This window comes from Salmo salar, chromosome 10 (genome assembly GCF_965601325.2).
Source record: "Salmo salar chromosome 10, fSalSal1, whole genome shotgun sequence".
Taxonomy (NCBI): Eukaryota; Metazoa; Chordata; class Actinopteri; order Salmoniformes; family Salmonidae; genus Salmo; species Salmo salar.
In genome coordinates this window covers 104653966-104681738 of record NC_138300.1, presented here as the reverse complement: position 1 = coordinate 104681738, position 27773 = coordinate 104653966, and the positions used below count along the sequence as shown (strand labels likewise).

The 27773-nt window shown below is 43.1% G+C and overlaps 2 protein-coding genes across 2 annotated transcripts; both read right to left on the bottom strand.

The window, feature by feature from the left end:
• Nucleotides 1-477: 477 nt before the first annotated feature.
• On the bottom strand, nucleotides 478-15836 carry LOC106561405 (pannexin-2). Its single transcript, XM_014125349.3, has 6 exons — nucleotides 15291-15836; nucleotides 9704-10562; nucleotides 6263-7377; nucleotides 4053-4185; nucleotides 3637-3825; nucleotides 478-3318 (listed from the first exon to the last, which is right to left on the bottom strand). The coding sequence occupies exons 2-6, from the start codon at nucleotides 9930-9932 to the stop codon at nucleotides 3011-3013; spliced, it is 1974 nt and encodes a 657-aa protein (XP_013980824.2). The 5' UTR covers nucleotides 9933-10562; nucleotides 15291-15836; the 3' UTR covers nucleotides 478-3010.
• An 821-nt stretch (nucleotides 15837-16657) lies between these two features.
• LOC123724508 (membrane protein MLC1) lies at nucleotides 16658-26373 on the bottom strand. The gene is made up of 9 exons (XM_082956630.1): nucleotides 26323-26373; nucleotides 26153-26230; nucleotides 25856-25957; nucleotides 25437-25538; nucleotides 22766-22882; nucleotides 22527-22583; nucleotides 22322-22444; nucleotides 21300-21461; nucleotides 16658-18985 (listed from the first exon to the last, which is right to left on the bottom strand). The coding sequence occupies exons 1-9, from the start codon at nucleotides 26371-26373 to the stop codon at nucleotides 18938-18940; spliced, it is 840 nt and encodes a 279-aa protein (XP_082812756.1). The 3' UTR covers nucleotides 16658-18937.
• Nucleotides 26374-27773: the final 1400 nt, after the last annotated feature.

The window sequence follows — 27773 nt, the reverse complement described above, 5'->3', positions numbered from 1 at the left end:
GTTTACATTCGCTTGTAAATGTCCAAACTCACCAAAAATGACATTTGGTAGCTCCTATCTATATATGTATAACTTTACGAGCTGGATTGCCTGTCTTTGCAATTCATTTATTTTCGTTCTTCATTTATTTTAATCTGATAAATGGCATATATAGGCTCACATTAGCATATTTAGCATATTTGGAGCTAGCAGCCTCCATTGAAATTTGCTATTACTTGTGCTCCTTGGTAAACAGGTGTATATCAGGTGTATATCAGTTTACAATATTAAAGCTACATTAATATAATAAATAGGAATGCAAACTTACAGGCTAGCCAACCTGTGTGCTCTCACCTGTACTCAGTCAGACTGTGACTCGTCTGTTGCCGTTGCCTTCTGGTACTTGTAGTTCGTGGTGGAAATATGCTTGTAGTTCTTATTATTGTGTATTTTATATATATATTTTCATGCATATGCTATTAATTACAGAAACATGTATAGAAATAACTCATGTTCAACTTTTATTTTTTGAAAGTGTATTACTCATGACTACATCTTACAACCCCCCACAACTCTTATTTCACCAAACACCACCCACTTAAGAAGGAGCAGGATCAAGTTACACTGTCTTTCCTCTGTTTTACTCGGACTAGGATTTGGGGTGGATCAACTGTTCCTAGAGCTGTACCCAGGCAGGGAATGTAGGCAATCTACCTGACAGAGCCTTCAGGAACAAAACTGTTTCTTTCCCCAATCTGAGGTCCCCAACCCCGAAGAAAGCATGAGGAGGAGCGCTGCTCTATCAACATGCTCACACTCATAAACTTGTGCTACATGTCATATTTAAAGTGCCTTTGGATGCATTAGTGTGCTGAGTACATCAAGGGGATAGTGTGCCAACCACAGATCATGAAATTAATGTCTTTTTTGTCATCTAAAAAATTGCCAGACAAGCACCCTTCAGATTGCATCTGTTGAATAATACGTCTAAGGTAGCCTACCCAGGCAGGTAGTTTCCCAAACCATGCATTTAGTGGATTTTAGACTGTGAACATCACAACCATCAATCTAATTGGAAGGTCAACTTTACATTGCCACATACACTTACCCTATATCTCACTGGTAGGTTAAGTAATATTATAGGGTTTCTAATCCTTTTTACATGCACCTTTTTACATGCCCTTTTATACATGTTTTATTGCCCAAGATGACAGATTCACAGCATAGCGGAATCCTCATAGCGTGTTCATGAAAAATACCTGCTTGTTGTAGATTGGTCTGCCATCACTGTTCAGTTTTGGCTACCAATTGCTCAGACATACGGTTGATGGTGGTTGTTTGCTACACATATCCCCTTGTCTACGGCATCATACCTGGTGAAAGGTGCTTTTATATCCTGATAACAATTCTACTAACTACAGTACTGTACTTTTCATTCGTTCATTTCATTGTCTTTGGTGAGTAATGAGACAGCACGATGAGAAAGTGTTACTGAGATGGGGTGCTGTTGTTGCTCTCAATGTGGTGGCACGTGGCAAGGCAGGCCTATGGCTATGGTGAAATGGTAGGACAGTCAAAAGCAAAGCATTCAGATGCTGTATATTTCATTGTGTACAATGTTTTCTTTATCTACGTATCACTTCACTTATTCTTCAAAACTTTCACAAGAAGAGCTGGGAGTGACTGCAATGTCCAGCTGGGGGTGACTGTAATGTCCCCAAATGAGTCCAGGTTTCAGTTGAAATGCAGTGCTGGTGTAAAGTCGACTGTACTTTGACAGCTCAACAGTTCAGAGTAACTATCACAGTCATTAGGGCACATATAGGGACAAACACTGACATTGAGAGGTGGCAAGGTTGGAACACATTTGTAGATTCATAGCAAGAAGGTTGTAACTTCAATGCAAAATGTTGGCAAAAAATTATTATGCATATTCTTGCCTATATTCATTAAAGTGAAAGTGTTTCTGAATCTGACATGTATTTTACACAAGAAAATCTATTATATGACTTCCTTATTGGATGGATCAATCAACCTCACATAATAAGTGCACTAGTGGTGTGAGAGGAACCCATTAAAGTTGCCATCTGTAACTTTCATTCCCACTCAAAAGTACTGCCCCTACACTTGTTTGTAAACTAAAGGGGAACTAAAACGAATGTAACCATTTGTTTTTGTTTCACTTCTTGGATAGGTGTGTGCCACTGGGAAAATTAAAGTTACAGATTGCAACTTCTGAGCCCAATCTTCAGTAAGGTAGGTGCATTCTCAGTTCGCCTCCTCTGTCCTCTGTGTGGTCAAATGACACTGATTAACTAATTGACCATGTATGTGTGAAGCACACCACAACAACCGACATAGGGCTACAGAGTCTATAGATGATTTACAGTATGTAAAATGTCTTGTAAGTTGAAAGTGTATACATTATTGCATATTCTTTTGCATATATTGCAGTGCAGATTTTTAAACGTATTGCATGGGCTTTCAGTATACTTGGATAGAGGGACAATAAGCATTGATAGTAATGTTTTTATAAACATGTTTTCAGAATTTAACTGTTGGTAAAGCAGTCTTTTACATGGTATGCTTCACTAAAATGTGTGTAAAAAGCATTCCACCTTCCCTTTTCTCTTTCCTAGCTCTTGTAATATGAGCTGCTTCCTCTCCAAGTCAAGGATATGAGCAACAAATGCTGTCTGCATTTCAACAAAGTCTCCTTGCTTCCCATCCTGGACAAATCAAGTGCTGAGAGAGTTACAGCAGATGACAGGGTTGATCAGCACATATTGAACCAGTATCCTCTCTTTTGCTGCATCTTGTTAAATCTTCATCAAAAAATGATGGTTCAGCACCATCGGCACCCTCACTCAGTCCCTTCACCAGAGAAGAGGTGCGTTGTGAGCACAGCACAACTGTGTGGTCAGGAGGACAAGGTTTTTTTTTCTATAGGCAGACAGTGATTGGCATGGAAGTGGTGAGTACATGTTGCTGTGTTTGGGGACATATTTTGAGGGGGGACGTGTGTGTCTCCTCAGCACTCCCCAGCAGCGATTAGTTCCCCCACGGGTCTCTCAGCCAGTCTGGCCCCCTGGCCTCCAGCCCCATCTTCCTCCATACTGAGTATCTGGTGCATACTTAGAAGCTGGTGGGAAGGGATCCGAGTAAAGACTGCAGGCTGGGCTTCGGGCTCCTCTTGTTCGATCAGGGAATCTGTAGGGTGGCAGTCAGCAAGGGAGGGTGGGTTGGGGCTGGGAGTGGCACCGTTCAGATAGATGCTGGTGGGGACGGTCATTGTAGAGACGACCGTGTTGGTGGACTCTGGGGTGCAATCTTTCTTTTCTGAAGAGGGAGAGAGAGAAAACAATGGTATTGTACACAGGCCCACAGATTTTTCCTGACCACATGACCTAACCAGGAACATTTTTAGACCCTAGTTATAGCCTACTTGTCGTCTATAAAGACAAAGTGGTCATGCAAAACTCTGGGTCACCATTGCATTAGGTTAAGCATTCTGTTAGAGTTGGCTTTTTCTCAGTTCTCTCCTTTCTTTCCATTCTCTAAAATGCCAAAAAGAATCAGGGGAGACAGGAATATATAGAATAAGGTTTGGTTGCCTTGGTGACAGATTCCTCCTGAGATGAGGCATGGCAACCTTACCTGTGATAGAAGCAGAGACATGGACGATGGTGTGTGTGCCCTCAATGAACACAGAGTCCAGGGTGTGGTCAGGGGGCAGAGGCTCTGTGCTGACTGCCTCTACCTTGGTGGGCTTACGGATGGTCAGCATGTATGGGTGGACATCCAGGGTAAAGTTGCGACTGTTCTTTTTCTCCATTGCGCTCATATCTACAGTCGGGCATTCAACAGATATGGTAAGGGGATAGAACACAATAGCAGGATCAAATTGTGCATGAGTTGTACAACTTTATTTACAGTATGTGGCATTCCTGAAGCACTTTTCTATTCAAAAGCAGTTTTAGTCAAATATCTAAAATAGAGAAATATAGCAAAATTCTGAGTAACTTTCTATTACCATAATTTCTACAGTAATGTCACTGCTCTCAGTACAGTACCTTTGGCAGAGGGCGGGTACTGTGTGCTCTTGCTTAATGGAGCAATATAGTTCTCTGCCACTGGTTTCCTCCTCACCGGTTTGGGCTTCTCAGTCTTAGTGCTGTTCTCCAAACGTGTCATTGTCAGAGGTTCCTTCACCATGGACAGACATGGACAGTTAGTACAATTATCCCAAGTAGAATTAGATTATTAAAGGGATAGTTCACTTTTGTGAAGTTTTAGCTTATTTTTACCAAGGGTTTTTTCCGACTTACTAAGGGTTACCTCTGGTTTTAACAAACTTTAAAATAGTTGGGATGAAACAACACTAGATAATTTGCAAAAAAGCTCAAACTTAAAAAGTGAACGATCCTGTTAGGTTGTATAATGATAGGAGACAGGCGCAGGAATACGAAATCTTTTTTTTTATTTCTCTACCCAAAATAGCGTTCATCATGAACATGACGGGGACGAAGCCCAAAACAAACACGTATATATATAACACAGGGCTGTAACCCAAACAAAGAGTGAGGTGTAATCCTCTAATAAATACACTGGACGAGACCCGTAATAACAAGACACTGGACAAGACCCATAATAACAAGACACGGGACGAGACCAGTAATAACAATTGCACATTAACACAGTAACATGCAAGCCGACACAACAGAGCACAGGTACTCACAAGACCAACGGACATGGAACAATAATCAACAAGGACAATGGGGAACAGAGCGCACATATATACACATACTAAGGGGGAATCCATGACAGATCCTTTAAAACCGAGTAGGTTCTCTTCCTTTAGAGAGTTTGGTACCATCTCTTGGTGAGGGCCTCATTTCTCTAAGGGCCTTTTCAATCGGAAACATCATGTCAAGTCTTCTCAATAAATGCTGATACGAATATCTCAGATATTGTTCTAGTACACTGAACAAACCCACTCTACAGTAAGTGGTGCTGTAACATGTGCACTGGAAGTTGGAAAGCAAGTTCAGGGAGTGCATAATTTAATAAACAAATTAACAAAACACGAACACACAGACAGGAAACTGAAACAGAAACAATAACACCTGGGGAAGGAACCAAAGGGAGTGACATTTATAGGGAAGGTAATCAGGGAAGTGATGGAGTCCAGGTGAGTCTGATGACACGCAGGTGCGAGTAACGATGGTGACAGGTGTACGCCATAACGAGCAGCCTGGTGACCTAGAGGCCGGAGAGGGAGCACACGTGACAGGTGCTTTGGTTGTTCAGCACAGTGGGTGAAGACTATTTTATTGCATATTAATTTAGATGAATATCCTAAGGCATTAATCGGAAGGAAATCCACAGGTTGGTTTCTTAGTGTGAGAAGATGAATCAATATCAGTTCATTTGGGTTGGAAATCAGGAATATCCTTTTTTTATTGGCGGTAATTAGTCATAACAACAATAGACTTAGCCTACTATGTGTAATTCAGCTTTAGACAAACAGATCGCATTTCCAGCCCATGATAATTGGCCAGAATATGCAGACCTGTGGTTACCCTCTTTTAGAATCAGAGAGTGAAATACTTAGTCTCGTCTCTAACATGTAGGCTCAGCATTCACAAACAGTCCCATTACAAGTCAGAAGGTTGAACAAACTTCATTTCAACTTACTTTACCTCTTGTCCGCTGAGTTTTTCCCTATGTCGGAGGTAATCTGAGACAAAATATCCACAGGGAAGTGTTATCAACCCGACCTTCAGTACACTGGTCTGTATATCATTTTTTTTGTATGCGACAAACATTTGCACAATATGGCCAAGTCTAACCGAACCACAGAGTGAATGTTGTCCCACACAATCAGCTGTCAAATTTCACAAACGCTTCCATCTGATTGCGAGGAAACGTGGTTCGATTGACTATGTTCGGTAAATTTGGCTATTGTTTACATGTTGCACATCGTGCAAAATGCATCAGGAGATTGAAAATGCAAGTGACAGAACCACAAAAAGTCAGGTAAACAACACTTTCCTGTGGATACCCTATCTCCACCTCCTACCGTCAAAAGCACCAACAGCACGGACAACCGCTAAAGTAAGTGGAAATGTCATTTTATTCAACATCTTGACTTGTAGACTTGCGTATTTTTTAGACAGACAACTTTCAGACTGAATATCCATGGGATAACCATGGTAACAGTCTGATGTTTAGGCAAACCTGTGGCAGGCAGCATTTAGGCCGCCTATGCATGGGGACCTACCTTAAAAGGCTGGGGGAGGGGGTTGGAGCTGGGGATCCACTTCATCTTCTTGCGTGGTCGTTTGATGACCAGCGGCTCCCCTCCCAGCTCCCCCACTCCCAAGAGAGAGGGGTCCATGTTGGGGTCTAGGGTCTGGATGCCTGAGTCCCTCACAGAGGGTGTAGCGTCATGGTTAGACTGGGCCAGGGCGGCCAGCAGCTGCCTCACCACATTGTCATACATGAGGTCGCTCTCATTGGTGATGAAGTCAAGGCGGTTGAGTGACTTGATGTGGTCGCGGTTCTCGTTACAGAACATGGCCAAGATGTTGATGTCACAGAACTGAGACTTCTGCCAGCGCCGCCGCGTCTTGATGCCCACCTTGTGCAGTTTGTCGAACACGAAGTTGGACTTCCGCACCACGAACAGGTGCAGTAGGTTGACCAGGATGACAAGGTTCATGGTGCTCAGCAGGGCGATGTCTACGGCGGCCATAATGCGCTGCAGCTGCACGGCTGGCAGTTTGCAGTTGACGCTGAGCCTCAGCTCAGGGATGCTGCTGGAGTCTGGAGGCTCCCCCAGGGCACAGCTGAACTCATTCTGGCGCTGGCGGTGCCAGTAGGCGCTCAGGTAGGTGATGGGGATGGAGCTGAGGCACATGATGGCCAGGTGGCGCGCAAGGTACAGCTTGGCCAGGAAGTTGCTCTGGCCTCGCCTCTCCAGGTACTTCTCAAACAGGTTCTGCTCGGGGCTTTTCTCCTTCTCCGCGTTCTCGATGATCTCTCGTCTCTCTTTCTCCGTGATGCCTGGTCCTTTGGACTGGATCTGCTTCTCGATCTTAGGGGCCCGGCCCTCGGCAGCCCGGTGGTAGCAGTTGTCTATCTCGTGAAGCAGGAAGTTGAGCTCGGAGGTAAGTCTTGTGGAGGCCATGAACTCCCAGCCCAAAGCAGGGATGTACATGATGCCGGCGAAGGCCAGCAGGGCGTAGGGTAGGAACTTGTGCTCAAACAGCGAAGGTCGAAGGTCAGGCTCCACCCCGGGAACAGTGTCACGCAGCTCTGTCCAGCAGTAGCCTCGTGCGTACAGGGCCTGGTCACGGGTGAAGTTGTGAGGCGTGTAGCAGTAGATCGACTCCTCTGAGAGGGGAAAAGAAGGAGAGAGTTAGCCTCATAATCTGACATTACAACATGACTGAGGGTAATGGATGTTTGTAATCTATTTACAGTAAGTGAATCAAATGAATAAAAAATTAGTTGTCAAACTTTCCTCTAACAGCCAGTCCTTGATATTATGTTGATTTTATAGATGTTTCCTATGTGAGGGAAATACCATTGATTCATTTCATCCATTTGTGTCAGAAGACTTCTCAGATTTCATTACTCTCTGGAAGTGCTGATTCATGGTATAAAACCATCTGCAGAGGAGACTGAGAAGGAGGCAGCACTTCAAGCCACACTTGTATTCCATCCATTCTTTCCCTGTTATGCTTGAGTATGGTAGCAGCAAGGCCATTCGACGGCCGACTGACAAGGTCTGGTAGGTTCAGGGTGCATCTGGCCCTGAGGTGCATTTGTGACTTTCATTTAATGATTGTTGAACTGAGCATGAGAATATTACACACTGACTGCAAAGTGCTGAGCCAGGTGTCTGAGGGCTGGGGTGGGTACGGTGTCTGGGAAAGGGCTGTTTTTCAGGCTTGAGAAAGTTTGTGATTGCTCTTCAAATTTGCACACGTTCATATTTGGCCTGTAGGCTCCTTCATTTGGTATTGTACTTTGCCTGAGATTTAAATCCAACATAATTTGTTCAATTTAAGGGTAGCAACCAATGACATCAATACAATAAGTATTGTACATAAATTAAATATAGTCCACATTGCACTGCTGTCTTCGGTTGTTGCCATGGCACTTGAGGTTTGTGGGGCCTATCAAATGGGTCACGTTGGCAACCCATGTTTTGAAGAGGAGCAGTGCAGAGAATGCAGACATGGGCTCCCACCCAATCCCATCCTCTGTCGGACCAGTACTTCCCGGCCGGTACTAAGAGAAATGCTCAGTCACAGCTGGTTGGTGCTGCTATGCAGACAGCCTGACTCAGCATTGAGCTTTCCTTTCTCTCCTCTCCTCTCTGTTCACTACAGTAGCCCAGTCTAATCTCTGAACTGATCTCTCACACCAAAAACCAAAATCACTGCATACTTAACCCTACATTTCCCAGATCTATCATTCTGATAAAAAAAATGATATGGTGCATTTCGTCTGAGGATTTACCTGAGTGTTTTACCCAAAAGGTTCAGACTTTTCTGTTTCCATCGACGCGTGCCGGCACCCGTGTCTCACTGGGCCATGGCTCCAGCGGCCCTGCTCAGACTTGGAGCCAAGGCAAGGCCCTAGGCACTTTTAAGGTTTAATTTACATAACAATGGCTAACTGTGAACTTTAACACCTTCTTACAAACCAACAGTCATGATTTTTTACATTTATTTACCTTTATTTAACTAGGCAAGTCAGTTAAGAATACATTCTTATTTCCAATGACAGCCTACAAAAAGGCCTCCTGCCTCCATGTTGTGTTGCTACCATGCTGTGTTGTCACATGTTGCTGCCATGCTATGTTGTCTTAGGTCTCTCTTTATGTAGTGTTGTGGTGTCTCTTGTCGTGATGTGTGTTTTGTCTTTTTTTTCAGCCCCTGGGACGGGATTAAAACGCGCATCACACATCACGACAAGAGAGAGACCACAACACTACATAAAGAGAGACCTTAGACGACAACACAGCATGGCAGCAACACAACATGAAATGATGCAGAGGTTGTTGATTCAGCTCACCACAAATCTTTAGTGTCATACTCCTGATGGAAACACGATAACTTTAGAGCTCACATTAACATAAAACACTGGTGACAACCTGGTGTGGGGGTAAGACTCTCTGGAAAAGCACCAATAGAGCACAACTAAACTCTTCAGGATAATGTCCTCCTACTGTTAGACATTATGAATGCCAATGTTGTTGGGGCATGGTCTGTGAGAGAAACCTTTGTTGTTGTTTTTTAAATATACCAATGCCATAGTATGAATAACATAAAGCTACTACAGCTGTCTACTAGTATCTGTGTTCTGGTTCAGTGTAAAGTGAGAGGCTGATGTGATGTGAGTTAACAACAACACGTTAGGACATACAGTTCCCTTCCCAACCGGCTGTGTGTGTTTGGTGTTTACAACAGCAGCATGGCACTGTCACAGGCCCCGCTAGTGGCTGTCTGCCAGACCTGGATTCAAATACTATTCAAAATATTTTCAATATTTTGAGTGTTTGCTCTTGTCTGCCTGGAGTGCCAAAAGGGGCGGTGTTTGCACTTTTGCAACTATTCTACTGGTTCAATTGCCCCAGACAAGCACAAATAAAGTATATTATTTCAAATAATAGTTAAAGCCAGGTCTGCCGTCTTGCTGACCCACTGACCTGCAAAGTTCCTTGTGAAGACAAGAGTGACGAGCAGGATGGGTATGATGACGGTGCCGATGGTGACGACGCGGTCAAATGGTAGCTCCAGTTTAAGCTGGACCATAAGGCCGGCCAGCATTCCTCCCTTCTCATCCTGGGAAGAGCCAGGCAGGATCAGCTCCTTCAGCTTCTCTCCCGCCAGCAGAGCCGTGGCCATGTCTAAGTTCTGCTCGAGGATGTTCTGCATCCGGCCTGAGAAGACAACGGCCACCCCCTCCTCCTAGATACCTCCACCCACTCACACACACTGGGCTACTTCCACACACACACACAGGACTGGCTGTCTCCAGGCCAGACCTGGTTATGTGGTTATGTAAAGTCAGTAATGGCTGGGTCTTGATGTGATGGACAGTCTCTTGGGTGTATTGGGATCTTCACTGACTAAGTGGGACCTCCCTCCTCCTAGCTACGTCCACTCACACGGTTACACACCAACTCACACAGGACTGGCGGTCTCAATGCCAGAGCTGGTCATGTGGTGCGGCAGGTACGACTGGGTTTTGATGGACAGTCTTGGATATGTTCACTGACGGTGAGTCAGACAGATTGATGCTCTCTGACTGTCTCTTCCCTCACCGAGGAAGGACATTGTGTTCAGTCAGTGGTTTACTGTGGGTTCCAGTTGTGCTGTGTACATTCTGTGCTTTTGTTCTCTCTCACCTTTAACTGGCTTTGGTCCACACACAGTGTGTCAGGTAAAAGGAAGGATAGATGATCTTTCTCTCGGTTCTCAAAGAGTGTGGTCTCCGGTGGATGAGTTTGTATGGATTTATAGTATACCCAGATCAATAGGGATACCTACTCCGATTCCATCTTCCTGCAAAAGACAGATTATCCAACCTGGTCTCAGATCATTTCGTATTATTCTGTATGTAAATCCGAAACACTCCATTTAGTATGTAATATTAAGTTTTGTATGGTATGTATTAATTTGTGTGATATTGTGATTTACAATTCACACCCATTTCATATGATCTGTTACGAATTACAATTCGTATTAATGTTATGAATTTGCAAAATGTACAATATATTACGAATTTGTAAAATGTACTATATGTTACGAATTTGCAAAACATTTATGTTATGAATTCTAGCTAGGTGGCTAGGTTGCTAACATTAGCTAGCATGCTAACGTTTGCTAGGCTAGGATTTAGGCTTAAGTTTAGGAGTTAGGTTAAAGGGTTAATGTTAGGGTCAGGGGAAGGGTTAGCTAAAAGGTTTAAGGTTAGTGTTAGGGGAAGGGTTAGCTAACATGCTAAGTAGTTGCAAAGTAGCTAAAAAGTGGTAAGTAGTTAAAGTTGCTAATTAGCAAAACATTTTAATTTGTCCGTGATTAGATCTGAACTCGCAACCTTTAGGTTGCTAGACATTTGTGTTATACACCCTTCCATCCACCCCAACCAATTATACTACTTACATTTTTTTGCCTTAACTACCCATCTGTTTTATGTAACCATACCAAATGTAACATATCATACTAAATGGAGTGTCTCAGATTTACAATAAGAATAATACGAAATGCTCTGAGACCAGGTTGGATTGTCAAGAACTAGTCAAGAAACATACTATATCTATACTTGCAAAATGTTGGCCTTTTCTTCTAAAAGAGAGAGCAATAACAAAACACTAGCTCAGTAAACACTGAAAATAAATCCAACAGTTTAGTTCAAGTAAATCATCTGGTTGAAATTATCTCTCTAACAACACCATACTCAGGTACACCACTCAGGTACACCATCTCAAAAGGTACTTGATGCAGTGTTCTGCATCACCGTATGCAGCTAAATTCCTGTTGTACCCACTCCCCGCTAAGCATTTACAGACGGCAATGTCTTTTGGATGTATTTTTTTTTTTTAGTACTGTCTGGATTGGTCTTTTTTTGTCTTTTTTTGATGCAGTCCGGACCGGACCAAATCTGAACCAAACATAGACATCCGTGTTTGGTTCAGATTTTGTCCGGTCTGGACCGGCCTTGATTTCAATGTCCACAGACGTCCGGATCGGCCTATATTTGGCCCAAACATAAACGTCTATAATTGGTTCAGATTTGGTCAGATTCAATCATAGATATCTATGTTTGACAAGTTTGGACAGCACGGTACAGTACAATAGAGCACAGCAGAGTACAGTGCACAGTAAATAAACATACAGTAGAGCACAGAGTACAGTAAGGAAAAGTAAAGTGTACTGTATTATACCCTACTTTACTCTAATGTACTCTACTGAACTAAACTGTACTGTACCATACTCTACTGTAGTCTACTCTACTGAAAAACTCCGCTATCCTATACCGTACTGTAGCGCACTGTACTCTACTGTGCTCTACTGTACTAAACTGTGTCGTACTGTGATGTTAAACTTGTGAAAACATAGCTTAGATGTCTATGATTTGTTCAGATCAAATATGTACTTGTTTGGGAGAGGAGCTCATTAGAATAATACCCAGCATGCTTTTCAAGTGTTTTTTTAACATTTACATTTTGGTAATTCAGCAGAAACGGAGCTAACTAAGGTAGATAAACATATCACAGTCAAAGCAAGATTTATTTTGTTTTTACTGCTACTAAGAATGCTATTGTAGTTGAAGTGGTCTGTTGGTTTATTCTGTAGGTTGGAATGCTTTGAAAAGCTAGCTTAAATGTATGTGACAGATGGGAGCAATAATACATATTCTGTCACAATCTTCAGTTGGTTCCTCTTTCCTACAGTATATTAAGAGGCTTGAAATAATGTATTTGCAGAAATTTGGACATAGAATCAATGACTGAAAAATACGGATTTTCAATGTCTGTAAATCTTTTTGACATCCGGAAAATACGTATTTTCACCTTTCATTCAGCACCTAAAATGCACCTGATTTCAACGTCAGAAAAAGACGTCTAAAAGACATATTCTCTATGTAATTTTGCTTACTGGGTCAGTATTAGCAGTGGTGGCTCAGTTTCCAGTGAGTGTGTCAGTGTGGTCACATCTGTGGGGAAAATTTGCCTTTGATTACACAAGGACTGTGAAGGGCGAAGTCGCCCGCTCTGATGAGAATGATGACTTTGAAAAGCCTTTAAAAAACTTTTATGCACCACTGAGTACAAGGACATGCCTTTTTTTCCCAAACATGGTACCAAAAAAGGATTTGATTCCTGGCTGAGTCAATCGATATTATTAGATTCCGATTCATATCAGTGATGTAATCATTAGTCATATGACATTATGCTCATGTTCTGTTCATTCAGCGTTACAGTGAAACCATTTCCCATGGAGCAGTGAGACATCATTATCTTTAATGAACACTGTCAAACCTGGGGATTTTGAATGTCAGAATCCAGGACACCTGTCAGGGGGATGCTGCTTTATGGTGTGTGTGTGTGTGTGTGTGTGTGTCTCATTGCCACTGCTGCACTCTGCAAGTGAGGAGGGGGTTGCTGCTGCATGCACACTCCAGGAAGGTTACGTGAATGTCCTTCGAGAGGAGTGTGATCACATTGTCCCCGCTCACCCCACCACACACACCCCTCCCATCTTTCTTTCTCTCCATCTTATGCTCTCTCTCCCTCTCTTTCCATCTCTTTTTCTCTCCATCTCTTTCTTGCTTCTTCTCATTCTCTCTCAATCTGGCATAAATATCCATAGTCCTTGAACCACACAGAAGCAGGCCCATACTGTCTGCAGGTAGAGTGGATTACATTGTGCATGGATAGAGGGACGGAAATCCTGCCTACCAACTGAACTGTTAGCATCATGACCTACTCAATAAATTGCATCTGGCAAAGACCAATCATTCATATTATTTTTGAGCGCATTAGGCTCCTTTATGATGACAAATGGAGTGTATCTGAGCATAACGTGATGTGACATATAGAATAGGCTGAAGTTCATCTGCAGTAAAATGATCTTGAATAAATAAATCATTGTGAGATAAAATATAAACTTGTCAAGCCACCAGTCGTGAAACATTAGTCATAGGTAGTGAATACTGACCATATGTGAATAGATAACAGTGTAGGGTGAAGTTTCCCCTAGATGCTGTTCTTGGGTAAGTTTTGCATTTTCCCCACTAATGGTTAAGGATAGGATTGGAGGATGGGAAGCTGGTCCCAGATCTGTACCTACGGGACACATCATCGAGCACGCCTGGAGCAATCGATAACACCCTCTCCTACTCTGAAGATCTTTGAGGGATCCTTGGATCAGACAATGAGAAAGCCCTGAGACATACTGTAGGTGAAAGGGCCTGTTCAATTAATTTACATTTCAGGCTACTTGATTCTGGGAAAGGCCCTTCTGTGTAGCACATGTATTATTTGTGTTCCTTCATTATTGAACATGTTTTACTTGGGCATGAAAATGTCTTTAACATAAAACAATATCCTAATATTTATGACCTGATGATTCTTGTAATTGTCTGTCCAACAGTTACAAAAATCTGGTTTACAACCTACAGTTGCCAATTTTAAATCGATTTTGTCTTGTAGGAGACAATATCTCATTTCAGAAACTCAGCTTCTGGCAGTGGTGAGCCCTTGGCACCAGTCCAACAACAGATTACCACAGTTGGACCTGCTACACGTGTTTAAAGGGGATGCCCACATTCAGTTGCCAGTACTAGAGTATGCCACGTTTGGTTAAGGCTGTCCCTGTTACACAGATAGACACTCTTGGTGTAATCAGACTCACTTTTGCTGAAGAGGTGAACACAATTCACTGTAGGCTACATGTTTAAAGGATTGTGAGTGGAACTGTGTGATCTTTCAAGTACTCTCACCGGTCCTCCTCATTAGTGAGCATCCATTCCGAGTGTGATCATGAGTTTATAGATTGGACTCCGTCCAAAAACTTCCAAACTAGCTAATCCTGTTGTAAAGTGAGCATGGCAAATAGTGGAATTTCACCTGAAGAATGCACTGTCCCCGATATAACGCCTATTCACTCTGCCTTTTTCAAGTGCACAAATGACAGGTTAAGCAAAATTAAAAAATACTGTTAAACGTGCAAACAATAACTTTAGGCTACTGTTACACCAAATGCAAGTCCATTGCTAAACAAAATGCTACAATAACAAAGCAACAAATCTATTGTGGTTATGCTACATACAGGCTATCATATGATATGATAGAGTTTCCTCTACTAATCTTGTGAAATTGTCCAAGAGTCATTCTCAAACATGCCGCACTGTTGGTTGTCTAGTCATCCACATGCTATTGGCTACTTACATCACAGGAGCGGTGCACAAAACAAAACACTCGCTTCAAGTCAACTAATGTACACGCCAATTCAGCACTTGGACAGGTGGACAGCTCCCGAAATGTAGACGGGGTGCTGAAAATCTAAGTGTATTAGTCTAAAACGGGTTTAGTAACGACTCTTATTAGACTTTCAGCTCTTTGAGATTCAATACGCTACATGTATTAGCTGCAGTCCACCTGTCCATATCAGTGACAGGCACAGAAAATTCACGATCCATCCATAAGGAAAATAGATCAAGCCCGAGAATCCACTGTGGGTTCAAATTCACCCATTTAACACGAGGAGGAAATATAATGTACTCACAGGTCTTGTGCATCCTCGGCGTGCTAAGAGTTACTGCAGTGCGGGCGAGCCGCTACAGCGTGTATCCGGGCACACCGGTTTGTTCCGCCTTTACCCCTCCTCAGTCCTCACCCTCCCTTCCCGGTTTTGTCTCTCTCCTCTCCCCAGAACCAAAGATGAGATAGGTAACGCATTAGGATTCAACAAATCATTACTTCCTCTCTCCTTGCACAAATTGAAATGACAAATCCTGATGTAAATGTCCATTTGACTGTGTTGTGAAAACCCAGACAATGGGTTGTGATCTTTAGATGGAGGAACAAACTCGACACTTTGGATGTAGTTTATAAAAGGTCTCACATTACCAGTAAAAATAAATTGGGCACACTGATGCAAGCTTCTGAGGATTTCCTCATGTAGTCTAGGCTAGCCTACGAAGCTGTCGCTATCTTGCGTTTCAGGAGGAGAGGAACAGTGAGTCAATCAATCTTTCCATGTGATGTAGGCATTATAACCCCCCACTCCCTCAAACACACACACACACTCATGAAGTCCCAGTGGGAGAACAGCCAGCAGATAAACAGGGAACAAACACTCTGTCTTAACTCGCACACCCCCAATCACGCCACCCGCAGCAGCTGTGTTTTTGCTCAGTGATGTGGTGCCTCTGGTTATTCACGATTGGCTATAGCTAGGCTGTTTAGGTTGGCTGTTTCTGGCAAGACTCCCGTACAGGTCAGATCGATAGCAAGCGAGCAAGCAAGCCAAGGCGCGCGCTTCAGACTCCGGTCAGGTTCCTAGCCGGTTTTCACCGGTTAGGTGCCGCTCCTCATAACTGCTTCCAAATATAGGATTTCCTCTCCACCACTACTGCATCGCAATGGTGATCAAGCAAGCAATTGAATGTGTTGTGGCTGCAACCGGAGACACTCCATTTAGTTTTATATATTACGTTTTGTATGGAATGTATTAATTTGTGGATGTTCATCATTCATTTCGGATGATAAATTATGAATTACAATTCGTATGATATGTTACGAATTGCAATTCGTGCAATATGCTATGCATTGCGATTCGTATAATAAGTTACAAATTTGCGAAATAAATTGCAAAACGTACAATATGTTACGAATTCCAAATTTGTTGTTGCTAATGTTAGCTAAGTGGCTAGGTGGCTAACGTTAACATTAGCTAGCTGGCTAACGTTAGCTAAGCCAGGGGTTAGGGTTAAGGTTAGGAGTTAGGTTAAAGGATTAAGGTTAGGGGAAGGTTTAGCTAAAAGAGTTAAGGCAGTGGTTCCCAAACTTTTTTGGGCCCACAACCTAATTTTGATATCTGAAAATTCTCAAGACCCTAATCATGTGAAAAAGAATGATGTAATTAACAGCCAATGTTAACTTTTTTAATTGGGGCTATTACAGTCAATTGTAAAACATTCCAACAGTATTTCTGATGTTATTCTCAACTCACCATCATACACTTTTACTGTGAGGCTAAGGAGATGGGTGTGCTTGATGCAAGTCGCCACCGAGGTCTCAAAGTCAGGGGGCGTGGTCAACAGTGCTGTCACATCTAACCTGAATCGATATTTGTTTTTTTATTGCGGATGACAGCACTGAATCAGCATACCATGAGTTGTAATGCTCGGAGGGAGACGGCACACTATTCCCTTTGAGTGAGGAACCAAAATCCTCCATAGTGACCCATGAATGTGTTGTCTGCAGCATTCGGTCACATGACAGATTGATCACCTGTTTGATTTCACTTACTGGCATGTCAACTGAGTCAGGATCACAGTCAAACAGATTTTTTTTTGTATTTCCGTTTGACTGTCAAGGGGTCTAAATACTTTCCGAAGGCGTCTAAATACTTTCCGAAGGTACTGTGTGCATTCGGAAAGTATTCAGACCCTTTGACTTTTTCAACATTTTGTTACATTACAGCCTTATTCTAAAAGGTATTCAATTATTTTTTTCCCTCATCAATCTACACATGATACCCCATAATGACAAAGCGAAAAAAGGTTTTTCGAAATTTTTGCAAACGTATTAAAAAGAAAAACAGAAATACCTTATTTACTTAAGTATTCAGACCCTTTGCTATGAGACTCGAAATTGAGCTCAGGTGCATCCTGTTTCCATTGATCATCCTTGAGATGTTTCTACAACTTGACTGAAGTCCACCTGTGGTAAATTCAATTGATTGGACATGTTTTGGAAAGGCACACGCCTGTCTATACAAGGTCCCACAGTTGACAGCAAAAACCAGGCCATGAGGTTGAAGGAATTGTCCGTAGCACTCAGAGACCTGGGGAAGGGTACCAAAAAATGTCTGAAGCATTGAGGGTCCCCAAGAACACAGTGGCTACCATCATTCTTAAATGGAAGAAGTTTGGAACCACCAAGACTCTTCCTAGAGCTGGCCGCCCGGCCAAACTGAGCAAGACTCTCAGACCATAAGAAACAAGATTCTCTGGTCTGATGAAACCAAGCTTGAACTCTTTAGCCTGAATGCCAAGCGTCACGTCTGGAGGAAACTTGGCACCATCTCTAGAGTGAAACGTGGTGGCAGCATCATGCTGTGGGGATGTTTTTCAGCGGCAGGGACTGGGAGACTAGTCAGGATCGAGGGAATGATGAACAGATCCTTGATGAAAACCTGCTCCAGAGCGCTCAGGACCTCAGGCTGGGGCGAAGGTTCACCTTCCAACAGGACAACAACCATAAGCACACAGCCAAGACAACACAGGAGTTGCTTCGGGACAATTCTCAGAATGTCCTTGAGTGGCCCAGCCAGAGCCCAGACATGAACCCGATCGAACATCTCTGGAGAGACCTGAAAATAGCTGTGCAATGACGCTCCCCATCCAACCTGACAGAGTTTGAGAGGATCTGCAGAGAAGAATGGGAGAAACTCCCCAAATACAGGTGTGCCAAGCTTGTAGCGTCATACTCAAGAAGACTCGAGGCTGTAATTGCTGCCAAAGGTCCTTCAACAAACTACTGAGTAAAGGGTATGAATACTTATGTAAATGTGAAATGTATTTTTTTTGTTGCAAAAATGTCTAAAAACCTGTTTTTGCTTTGTCATTGTGGTGTATTGTGTGTAGATTGATGAGGGGGGAATTTGTTTTTTAATCCATTTTAGAAAAAGTATATAATTTAACAAAATGTGGAAAAAGTCAAGGGGTCTGAATACTTTCTGAATGCACTCTACACATCTTCATGTCAATATCAATTAGACCTAAAGTCCTATGCGTAAAGTTCACTACATATAGACAAAGACCAAAATTATACTGAGCTGCAAATACAACACAAAGAGGAATGAGAGTACCCAATGGTCTACAGATTGTACACAGTAAGCAGATTGTTTTAGCAAGTATAAACATTTTATATCTGAGAGACTTGAATGCTTATAACATCACACAATTCATCCTGTATCCCTCCTCTCGATTCCTCACTCTTTTGTCATCCTCCTCTTTGCTCCAACTTTCTCATCTTACTATCTCTTTTCCTCCTTGTCTTCTATCTCGCAGTGAAACTGACTACTGATATTTATGATTTATTTTTCTTTCCTCTCCCCTGTCTGTCTTTTCTGTTTTGTCCCCTTTCTCCTCCTCCTCTGTTCAGTGTGTCACGATCACGACCGCCTTCCAGGCCTTGTCTTTGTCAAAGTCCCGCAGTGTTTTGTTGGATGCTTGTTGCTGAGAGAGCAAGCTGGAGGGAGGGAAGAAGGGAAAGGGAAGAGGGGATAGATAGGAGAGAGGTTGGAATAGAAAATAGAGAGACTTTTGTCACTGCAGTCTGCATGTCGTCACTGCACAACATACTGTTACTCCATGAATGACCGGCTTAGACATAAGTGTAAAGGACATCACGCTGCTTGCTTAGCGAGTACCACTTCCTCTCGATTCAGCACATACAGTGTATTCGGAAAGTATTCAGACCCCTTGACTTTTTCCACATTTTGTTACGTTACAGCCTTATTCTAAAATTGATTAAACGGTTACAATACCCTGTAATGACAAAGCAAAAATAGGTTTTTAGAAATTTTTGCAAAGGTATTAAAAATTACAAACTGAAATATTACATATACATAAGTATTCAGACCCCTTTATTCAGTACTTTGTTGAAGCACCTTTGGTAGCAATTACAGCCTCGAGTCTTCTTGACTATGACACTACAAGCTTGGCACACCTGAATATGGGGAGTTTCTCCCATTCTCTGCAGATCCTCTCAAGCTCTGTCAGGTTTGATGGGGAGCGTTGCTGCACAGCTATTTTCAGATCTCTCCAGAGATATTCGATCAGGTTCAAGTCCAGGCTCTGGCTAGGTCACTCAAGGACATTTAGAGACTTGTCCCGAAGCCACTCCAGCATTGTCTTGGCTGTGTGCTTAGGGTTGTTGTGCTGTTAGACTGGGGCGAAGGTTTACCTTCTGAGGTCCTGAGCGCTATGGAGCAGGATTTCATCAATGATTTCATCATCTCTCTTTACTTTGTTCCATTCATCTTTCCCTCGATCCTAACTAGTTTCCCAGTCCCTGCCGCTGAAAAACATCCCCACAGCATGATGCTGCCACCACCATGTTTCACTGTAGAGATGGTGCCAAGTTTCCTCCAGACATGACGCATGGCATTCTGGTCAAAGAGCTCAATCTTGGTTTCATCAGACCAGAGAATCTTGTTTCTCATGGTCTGAGTCCTTTAGGTGCCTTTTAACAAACTTCAAGACGGCTGTCATGTGCCTTTTTTACTGAGAAGTGGCTTCCGTCTGGCCACTCTACCATAAAGGCCTGATTGGTGGAGTGCTGCAGAGATGGTTGTCCTTCTGGAAGGTTCTCCCTTCTCCACAGAGGAACTCTAGAGCTCTGTCAGAGTAACCATCGGGTTCTTGGTCACCTCCCTGACGAAGGCCCTTCTCCCCTGATTGCTCAGTTTGGCTAGGCGGCCAGCTCTAGGAAGAGTCTTGGTGGTTCCAAACTTCTTCCATTTAAGAATGATGGAGGCCACCGTGTTCTTGGGGACCTTCAATGCTGCAGACATTTTTTGGTACCCTTTCCCAGATCTGTGCCTCGACACAATCCTGTCTCGGAAGTCTATGGACAAGTCCTTCAACCTCATGGCTTGGATTTTGCTCTGACATGCACTGTCAATTGTGGGACCTTATATAGACAGGTGTGTGCCTTTCCAAATCATGTTCAATCAATTGAATTTATCACAGGTAGACTTCAATCAAGTTGTTGAAACATCTCATGGATGATCAATGGAAACAGCATGCATCTGAGCTCAGTTTCAAAGTCAAACTCAAAGTCTCATAGCAAAGGGCCTGAATACTTATGTAAATAAGGTATTTCTGTTTTTATTTTTAATACATTTGCAAACATTTCTAAAAACCTGTTTTCGCTTTGTCTTTATGGATTATTCCATGTAGATTTGATGAGGAAAAACATTTATTCAATCAATTTTAGAACAAGGCTGTAACTTAACAAAATGTGGAAAAAGTCAATGGGTCTGAATACTTTCCAAATGCACTGTACTTGTTTCAAACCCGGGACCTTTGCTTTACAAACACCATCCTCCCTCAAGCATCTATACTCGTCGTGCCACTCAAAAGCTAGTTCTTGAGCGACGTAAACATGGATACAATGCTGAGGAGTAAGTTTCCCACATCTTCATGTGCTACATAAGTGTCAGTCCTCCTCACACGTCAGTGACATTTCCAGAGAGACTGATGTGAGATGTACCAGCTATCTAAGCATCAGTGACTCTACATCAGTTAGTCATAGAGCACAACATCACATCTGCCAAAACTCTATGTTTGTGTGTGTGTGTGTGTGTGTGTGTGTGTGTGTGTGTGTGTGTGTGTGTGTGTGTGTGTGTGTACATGTGTGTGTGTGTGTGTGTGTGTGGTGTACGTGCATGTGTTTGAGAGAGAGGAGAGAGCCTGATGTGTGCAGCAGTCCTAGTTCATGTCTATGTGAATCTGCATGACTGTGTAAACAGTAGGTACAGAATGTGTTTGTAATGTACCTCTAAGTGTAGAGCTGGGAGCTGCTGGCTGTCATCCCACTCTGGAGCCCCCATGAGGAGCTGACTCTTGTAGGAGGCACAGTGCACCACGGTGGCCAGAGTCAGAACTGCCTGCACCAGCAGCAACACCATCAGAATCAGCAGCAGGATGTCATATGATTGCTAGGGGACTCACATACATATTGTTTTTGTACGCCATCTGAGTTGTAACCACAGAGTCATTAAAGTGTCACTCCAGTCTCATTTTCACCTCACTTAACACCTGATTTACATAACAAAAGGCACATCTCAATAGGTGGTCCAGGTAAGTCATGGCATTACACAAGTCTATTGCTCCTCTATATTTCCTCTGACAAAGGGGAGGCCGATGACGTCACAAATTCCCATCAGACTAACTCATTGAATGTCCTACTCTTTGAAGTTTGCAGTTGTGTCTAAAAAAAACACTAATTTGCTCAAACTTGGGATATCACTTTTCAACAGTAAAAGTTCAACAATCGCTAGAGGACGTCTTTAAGTATATACATTTTGAACATGTTGATTGTCCCTTTCTCAAAACGTTGGATTCACTCAATATCTGAGTTAATACCATCACATGGGCTCCCTAGTTGTGCAGCGGTCTAATACACTGCATCTCAGTGCCAGAGGCGTCACTACAGACAACCTGGTTCGAATCCAGGCTGTATCACAACCAGCCGTGATTGGGAGTCCCATAGGGAGGCGCGCAATCGGCCCAGTGTCATCCGCGGTTGGCCGATGTAGGCCGTCATTGTAAATGAGAATTTGTTCTTAACTGACTTGCCTTGTTAAATAAAGGTTACATTTAAAAATAAAAAAACATGAAAAGCTCTGTATGTTTGTACAATTTCTGCAGAGTTGTTAGTTATACCTTGACCATGATTCTCAAAACATTGGATTCACAAGTGACAATGACTTTGAGCTGGAGGCTGACCTGAGGCAGTCCTAATGAACTCATCCCATGTACAGAGACTCTATCTATCACAGAACACTAGGCAGCTCACCTTAGCTGTAGGCACCTCATACAAGAAGATGTCAATGAAATTAAGCACACTGCAGGAGAGGAAGCCTGAGGCTGAGAAGAGCAGGGGGGAGGTCACACTGCTGATGGCAATCAACATATCCACCTTAGGGGTAGAGGGGGATCATTCAGTGAGGTAATGGTTGAGCATGACACCTGTCCAGAATACATAACCTTTAAAAACTCACCAGACACTTGTTGGGGTATTCTACTACGACATCGCTGGCAATGGCACTGGGGAAATACTGCAGAGACAGGGAACAAAATAGAGGTGTTTCAGTCTTTCACCCATTGTTGAGTCACAGCCAGACTCTATTGGATCATGAATAATGACTGGATATGTCTGGAAGCAGTTTTGTGTCTGTGGTGGGGTACAAAATATTTGTGAACCAATGGTGTAGACCCATTGTAACACACGCAGCCTTACAGCCACTAAGATCCAGAAGAAGGTGACAGACAGGTATGGACCCAGGAGCAAGGCGTCCATGTTGAGAGCGATGACACCGCCAAACACAGCCGAGATTTCTGCTATCACCTCAATCACCTGTTGGGAATACACGGCAGTGACTATTGGGAATACACAGCAGTAACTATTGGGAATACACGGCAGTTACTATTGGGAATACACAGCAGTGACTATTGGGAATACACAGCAGTGACTATTGGGAATACACGGCAGTGACTATTGGGAATACACGGCAGTGACTATTGGGAATACACGGCAGTGACTATTGGGAATACACAGCAGTGACTATTGGGAATACACGGCAGTGACTATTGGGAATACACAGCAGTGACTATTGGGAATACACGGTAGTGACTATAGGGAATACACGGTAGTGACTATAGGGAATACACAGAAGTTATTATCGGGAATACACGGCAGTGACTTGAGAAGACACTGCAGTAACTATTGGGAATACACGGCAGTTACTATTGGGAATACACAGTAGTGACTATAGGGAATACACAGAAGTTATTATTGGGAATACACGTCAGTGACTTGAGAAGACACTGCAGTAACTATTGGGAATACACGGCAGTTACTATTGGGAATACACAGTAGTGACTATAGGGAATACACAGTAGTGACTATAGGGAATACACAGAAGTTATTATTGGGAATACACGGCAGTGACTTGAGAAGACACTGCAGTAACTATTGGGAATACACGGCAGTTACTATTGGGAATATATGGCAGTGACTATTGGGAATATATGGCAGTGACTATTGGGAATACACAGTAGTGACTTGAGAAGACACTGCAGTGACTATTGGGAATACACAGCAGTTACTTTTGGGAATACACGGCAGTAACTATTGGGAATACACAGCAGTGACTATTGGGAATACACGGCAGTAACTATTGGGAATACACGGCAGTGACTATTGGGAATACACAGCAGTGACTATTGGGAATACACGGCAGTGACTATTGGGAATACACAGCAGTGACTATTGGGAATACACAGCAGTGACTATTGGGAATACACGGCAGTTACTATTGGGAATACACAGCAGTGACTATTGGGAATACACAGCAGTGACTATTGGGAATACACGGCAGTGACTATTGGGAATACATGGCAGTGACTATTGGGAATACACGGCAGTGACTATTGGGAATACACAGCAGTGACTATTGGGAATACACGGCAGTGACTATTGGGAATACACAGCAGTGACTATTGGGAATACACGGTAGTGACTATAGGGAATACACGGTAGTGACTATAGGGAATACACAGAAGTTATTATTGGGAATACACGGCAGTGACTTGAGAAGACACTGCAGTAACTATTGGGAATACACGGCAGTTACTATTGGGAATACACAGTAGTGACTATAGGGAATACACAGAAGTTATTATTGGGAATACACGTCAGTGACTTGAGAAGACACTGCAGTAACTATTGGGAATACACGGCAGTTACTATTGGGAATACACAGTAGTGACTATAGGGAATACACAGTAGTGACTATAGGGAATACACAGAAGTTATTATTGGGAATACACGGCAGTGACTTGAGAAGACACTGCAGTAACTATTGGGAATACACGGCAGTTACTATTGGGAATATATGGCAGTGACTATTGGGAATATATGGCAGTGACTATTGGGAATACACAGTAGTGACTTGAGAAGACACTGCAGTGACTATTGGGAATACACAGCAGTTACTTTTGGGAATACACGGCAGTAACTATTAGGAATACACAGCAGTGACTATTGGGAATACACGGCAGTAACTATTGGGAATACACGGCAGTGACTATTGGGAATACACGGCAGTGACTTTTGGGAATACACGGCAGTGACTATTGGGAATACACGGCAGTGACTATTGGGAATACACGGCAGTGACTATTGGGAATACACGGCAGTGACTATTGGGAATACACGGCAGTGACTATTGGCAATACACGGCAGTAACTATTGGCAATACACGGCAGTGACTATTGGGAATACACAGCAGTGACTATTGGGAATACACAGCAGTGACTATTGGGAATACACGGCAGTGACTATTGGGAATACACGGCAGTGACTATTGGGAATACAAAGCAGTGACTATTGGGAATACACAGCAGTGACTATTGGTGCAAATGAAGAACAAACATGTAGCCAGTGTACTGTACAGTATATGTGGTGTTTCAATGCACAAACATTACATTCGCTGTTAGGAGTACAGTACATAGTAGACTGTCTAATGTATCTCATTCACACACACACAAACTCCGTGTCTATGTGCTCACAGAGTAGGCCTTTAGAAGTCAAGTGGGAAAGACGGCAGGGGTCAGAACCAGAGGACCATCATACGTAACTGGCTGAGGGAGAGAGGGAGGGGAGACAAAGTGGGGTAGAGGGAGAGGGAGAGGGAGAAATGGAGAGTGGAAGAGATAACATGCAGCGGGAGGGAGACAGAGAGAGAGAGAGGGCGGTATCTTAAAATGGCATGCAGGCAAACAATCTTACACACCACACAATACAGCACAAATTACTGTGCAGCTAACAAATGCACAAACTGTGTTTGTAGCAATAACAATCACTTTGTAGCAATAACAATCACAAAAACACACACACACACACACACCTTCCTGTGGCTGCAGCAGTCCTCTGCGGAGCGTGCTGACAGAATGACTGTACTGGCAATCAGCACCTCCAGCAGAACAAGCAGGATGATGTTAAAGTTGATCTGAACAGGGGATAGGGCCATGGGAGAGAGAGACAGAGGAGGGAAGCAGGGTCAGAGACAGGGAGAGAGATGCATTTAACATCTGTATACTACGATGTGTGTGTGTGTGTGTGTGTGTGTGTGTGTGTGTGTGTGTGTGTGTGTGTGTGTGTGTGTGTGTGTGTGTGTGTGTGTGTGTGTGTGTGTGTGTGTGTGTGTGTGTGTGTGTGTGGCATATCATGCAAACAAACAATTGAAGACCCTCAAAGCTTTGCATTACGGTAACCACATAAAGTGTACACACAATTGAGAAAAAAAATGATTGGCTGTAGACTCACATTGACAGCAGAGGGACTCAACACCAGCTTACAGCCAAACCACACCAGGCAGGTAGTCGTCACAGCAAAGGTTGACACAAATACCACCTGGAAATCTGACACCTGTCAATCACAAAGGTACAATATATTAGCAGCTGTATCAGGGACATGCTTCTAAAATCAAGGGGACTTGTTTACAGTATTAAGGGGACATATGGACAGCAGGAGACAAGCACTAGATCAGTAGCCCATGGACAGAATTCACACAAAAAATACACATGCTCATTGAGTAGTGAAGATTATTTATTGTGAACTCACTGCAACATGATGGTTTTTGGCAATGGCAAAGCTGACAACTGCTGCTGGGATACTCTGAAACAAAGAAACACACAAATACTAATCTCGCCGAACCAGAGACTGTCTCTGAATATTGTATATACTACACCATAGCTATGTAGCCTGGGAAGCGATATTATATAAATACATACACAGGATATTGGCCTGCCTGCGGTGGGGTGCTGCCTCGTCAAAGCCACCATTGGTCCGAATACTTTTTTTGGCAAGTAAGCAGGTTTGTGTATTGCCTATTGTAATATACACTGAGTGTACAAAACATTAGGAACATCTTCCTAATATTGAGTTGCACTCCCTTGTGCCCTCAGAACAGCCTTGTCGGGGCATGTACTCTACAATGTGTCAAGCGTTCCACAGGGATGTTGCTGACTCCAATGTTGACTCCAATGATTCCCACAGTTGTGTCAAGTTGGCTGGATGTCCTTTGGGTGATGGACCATTCTTGATAAACACGGGAAACTGTAGAACATGAAAAACCCAACAACATTGCAGTTCTTGACAGACTCAAACCGGTACACCTGGCACCTACTACCATACCCGTTCAAAGGGACTTAAATATTTTGTCTTGCCCATTCACCCTCTGAATGGCACACATACACGATCCATATCTCAATTGTTTCAAGGTAAAAAAAATATGATTTAACCTGTCTCCTTCATCTACACTGATTGAAGTGGATTTAACAAGTGACATCAATAGGGGAACCTAGTGTTCACCTGGATTCACCTGGTCACTCTATGTCATGGAAAGAGCAGGTGTTCCTAATGTTTTGTATATTGTATATTATTAGAAGAATGTAGACCTGTTACAGTAAGGATCTGTCATGGGCTCTTCTTCCAATCAAATCAAATTTTATTTCACACATACACGTGTTTAGCAGATGTTATTGCAGGTGTAGCGAAATGCTTATGTTTCTATCGCCAACAATGCAGTAATATCTAACAAGTAATATCAAACAACACACACAATCTAAAGTAAAGGAATGGAATTAAGAATATATAAATATTTGGACGAGCAATGTCAGAGCAGCATAGACTAAGATACAGTAGAATAGGATAGAATACAGTATATACATATGAGATGAGTAATGCAAAATATGTAAACATTATTAAAGTGACTAGTGTTCCATTATTAAAGTGGCCTGTGATTTCAATCTATGTATTTAGGGCAGCAGCCTCTAATGTGCTAATGATGGCTATTTAACAGTCTGATGGCCTTGAGATAGAAGTTGTTTTTCAGTCTTTCGATCCCAGCTTTGATGCACCTGTACTGACCTCGCCTTGTGGATGATAGCGGGGTGAACAGGCAGTGGCTCGGGTGGTTGTTGTCCTTGATGATATTTTTTGCCTTCCTGCGACATCGGATGCTGCAGGTGTCCTGGAGGGCAGGTAGCTTGCCCCCGGTGATGCGTTGGGCAGACCACACCACCCTCTGGAGAGCCATGTGGTTGCGAGCAGTGCAGTTGCCATACCAGGCTGTGATACAGCCTGACAGGATGCTCTCAATTGTGCATCTGTAAAAGTTTGTGAGGGTTTTAGGTGCCAAGTCAAATCTCTTCAGCCTCCTGATGTTGGAGGCGCTGTTGTG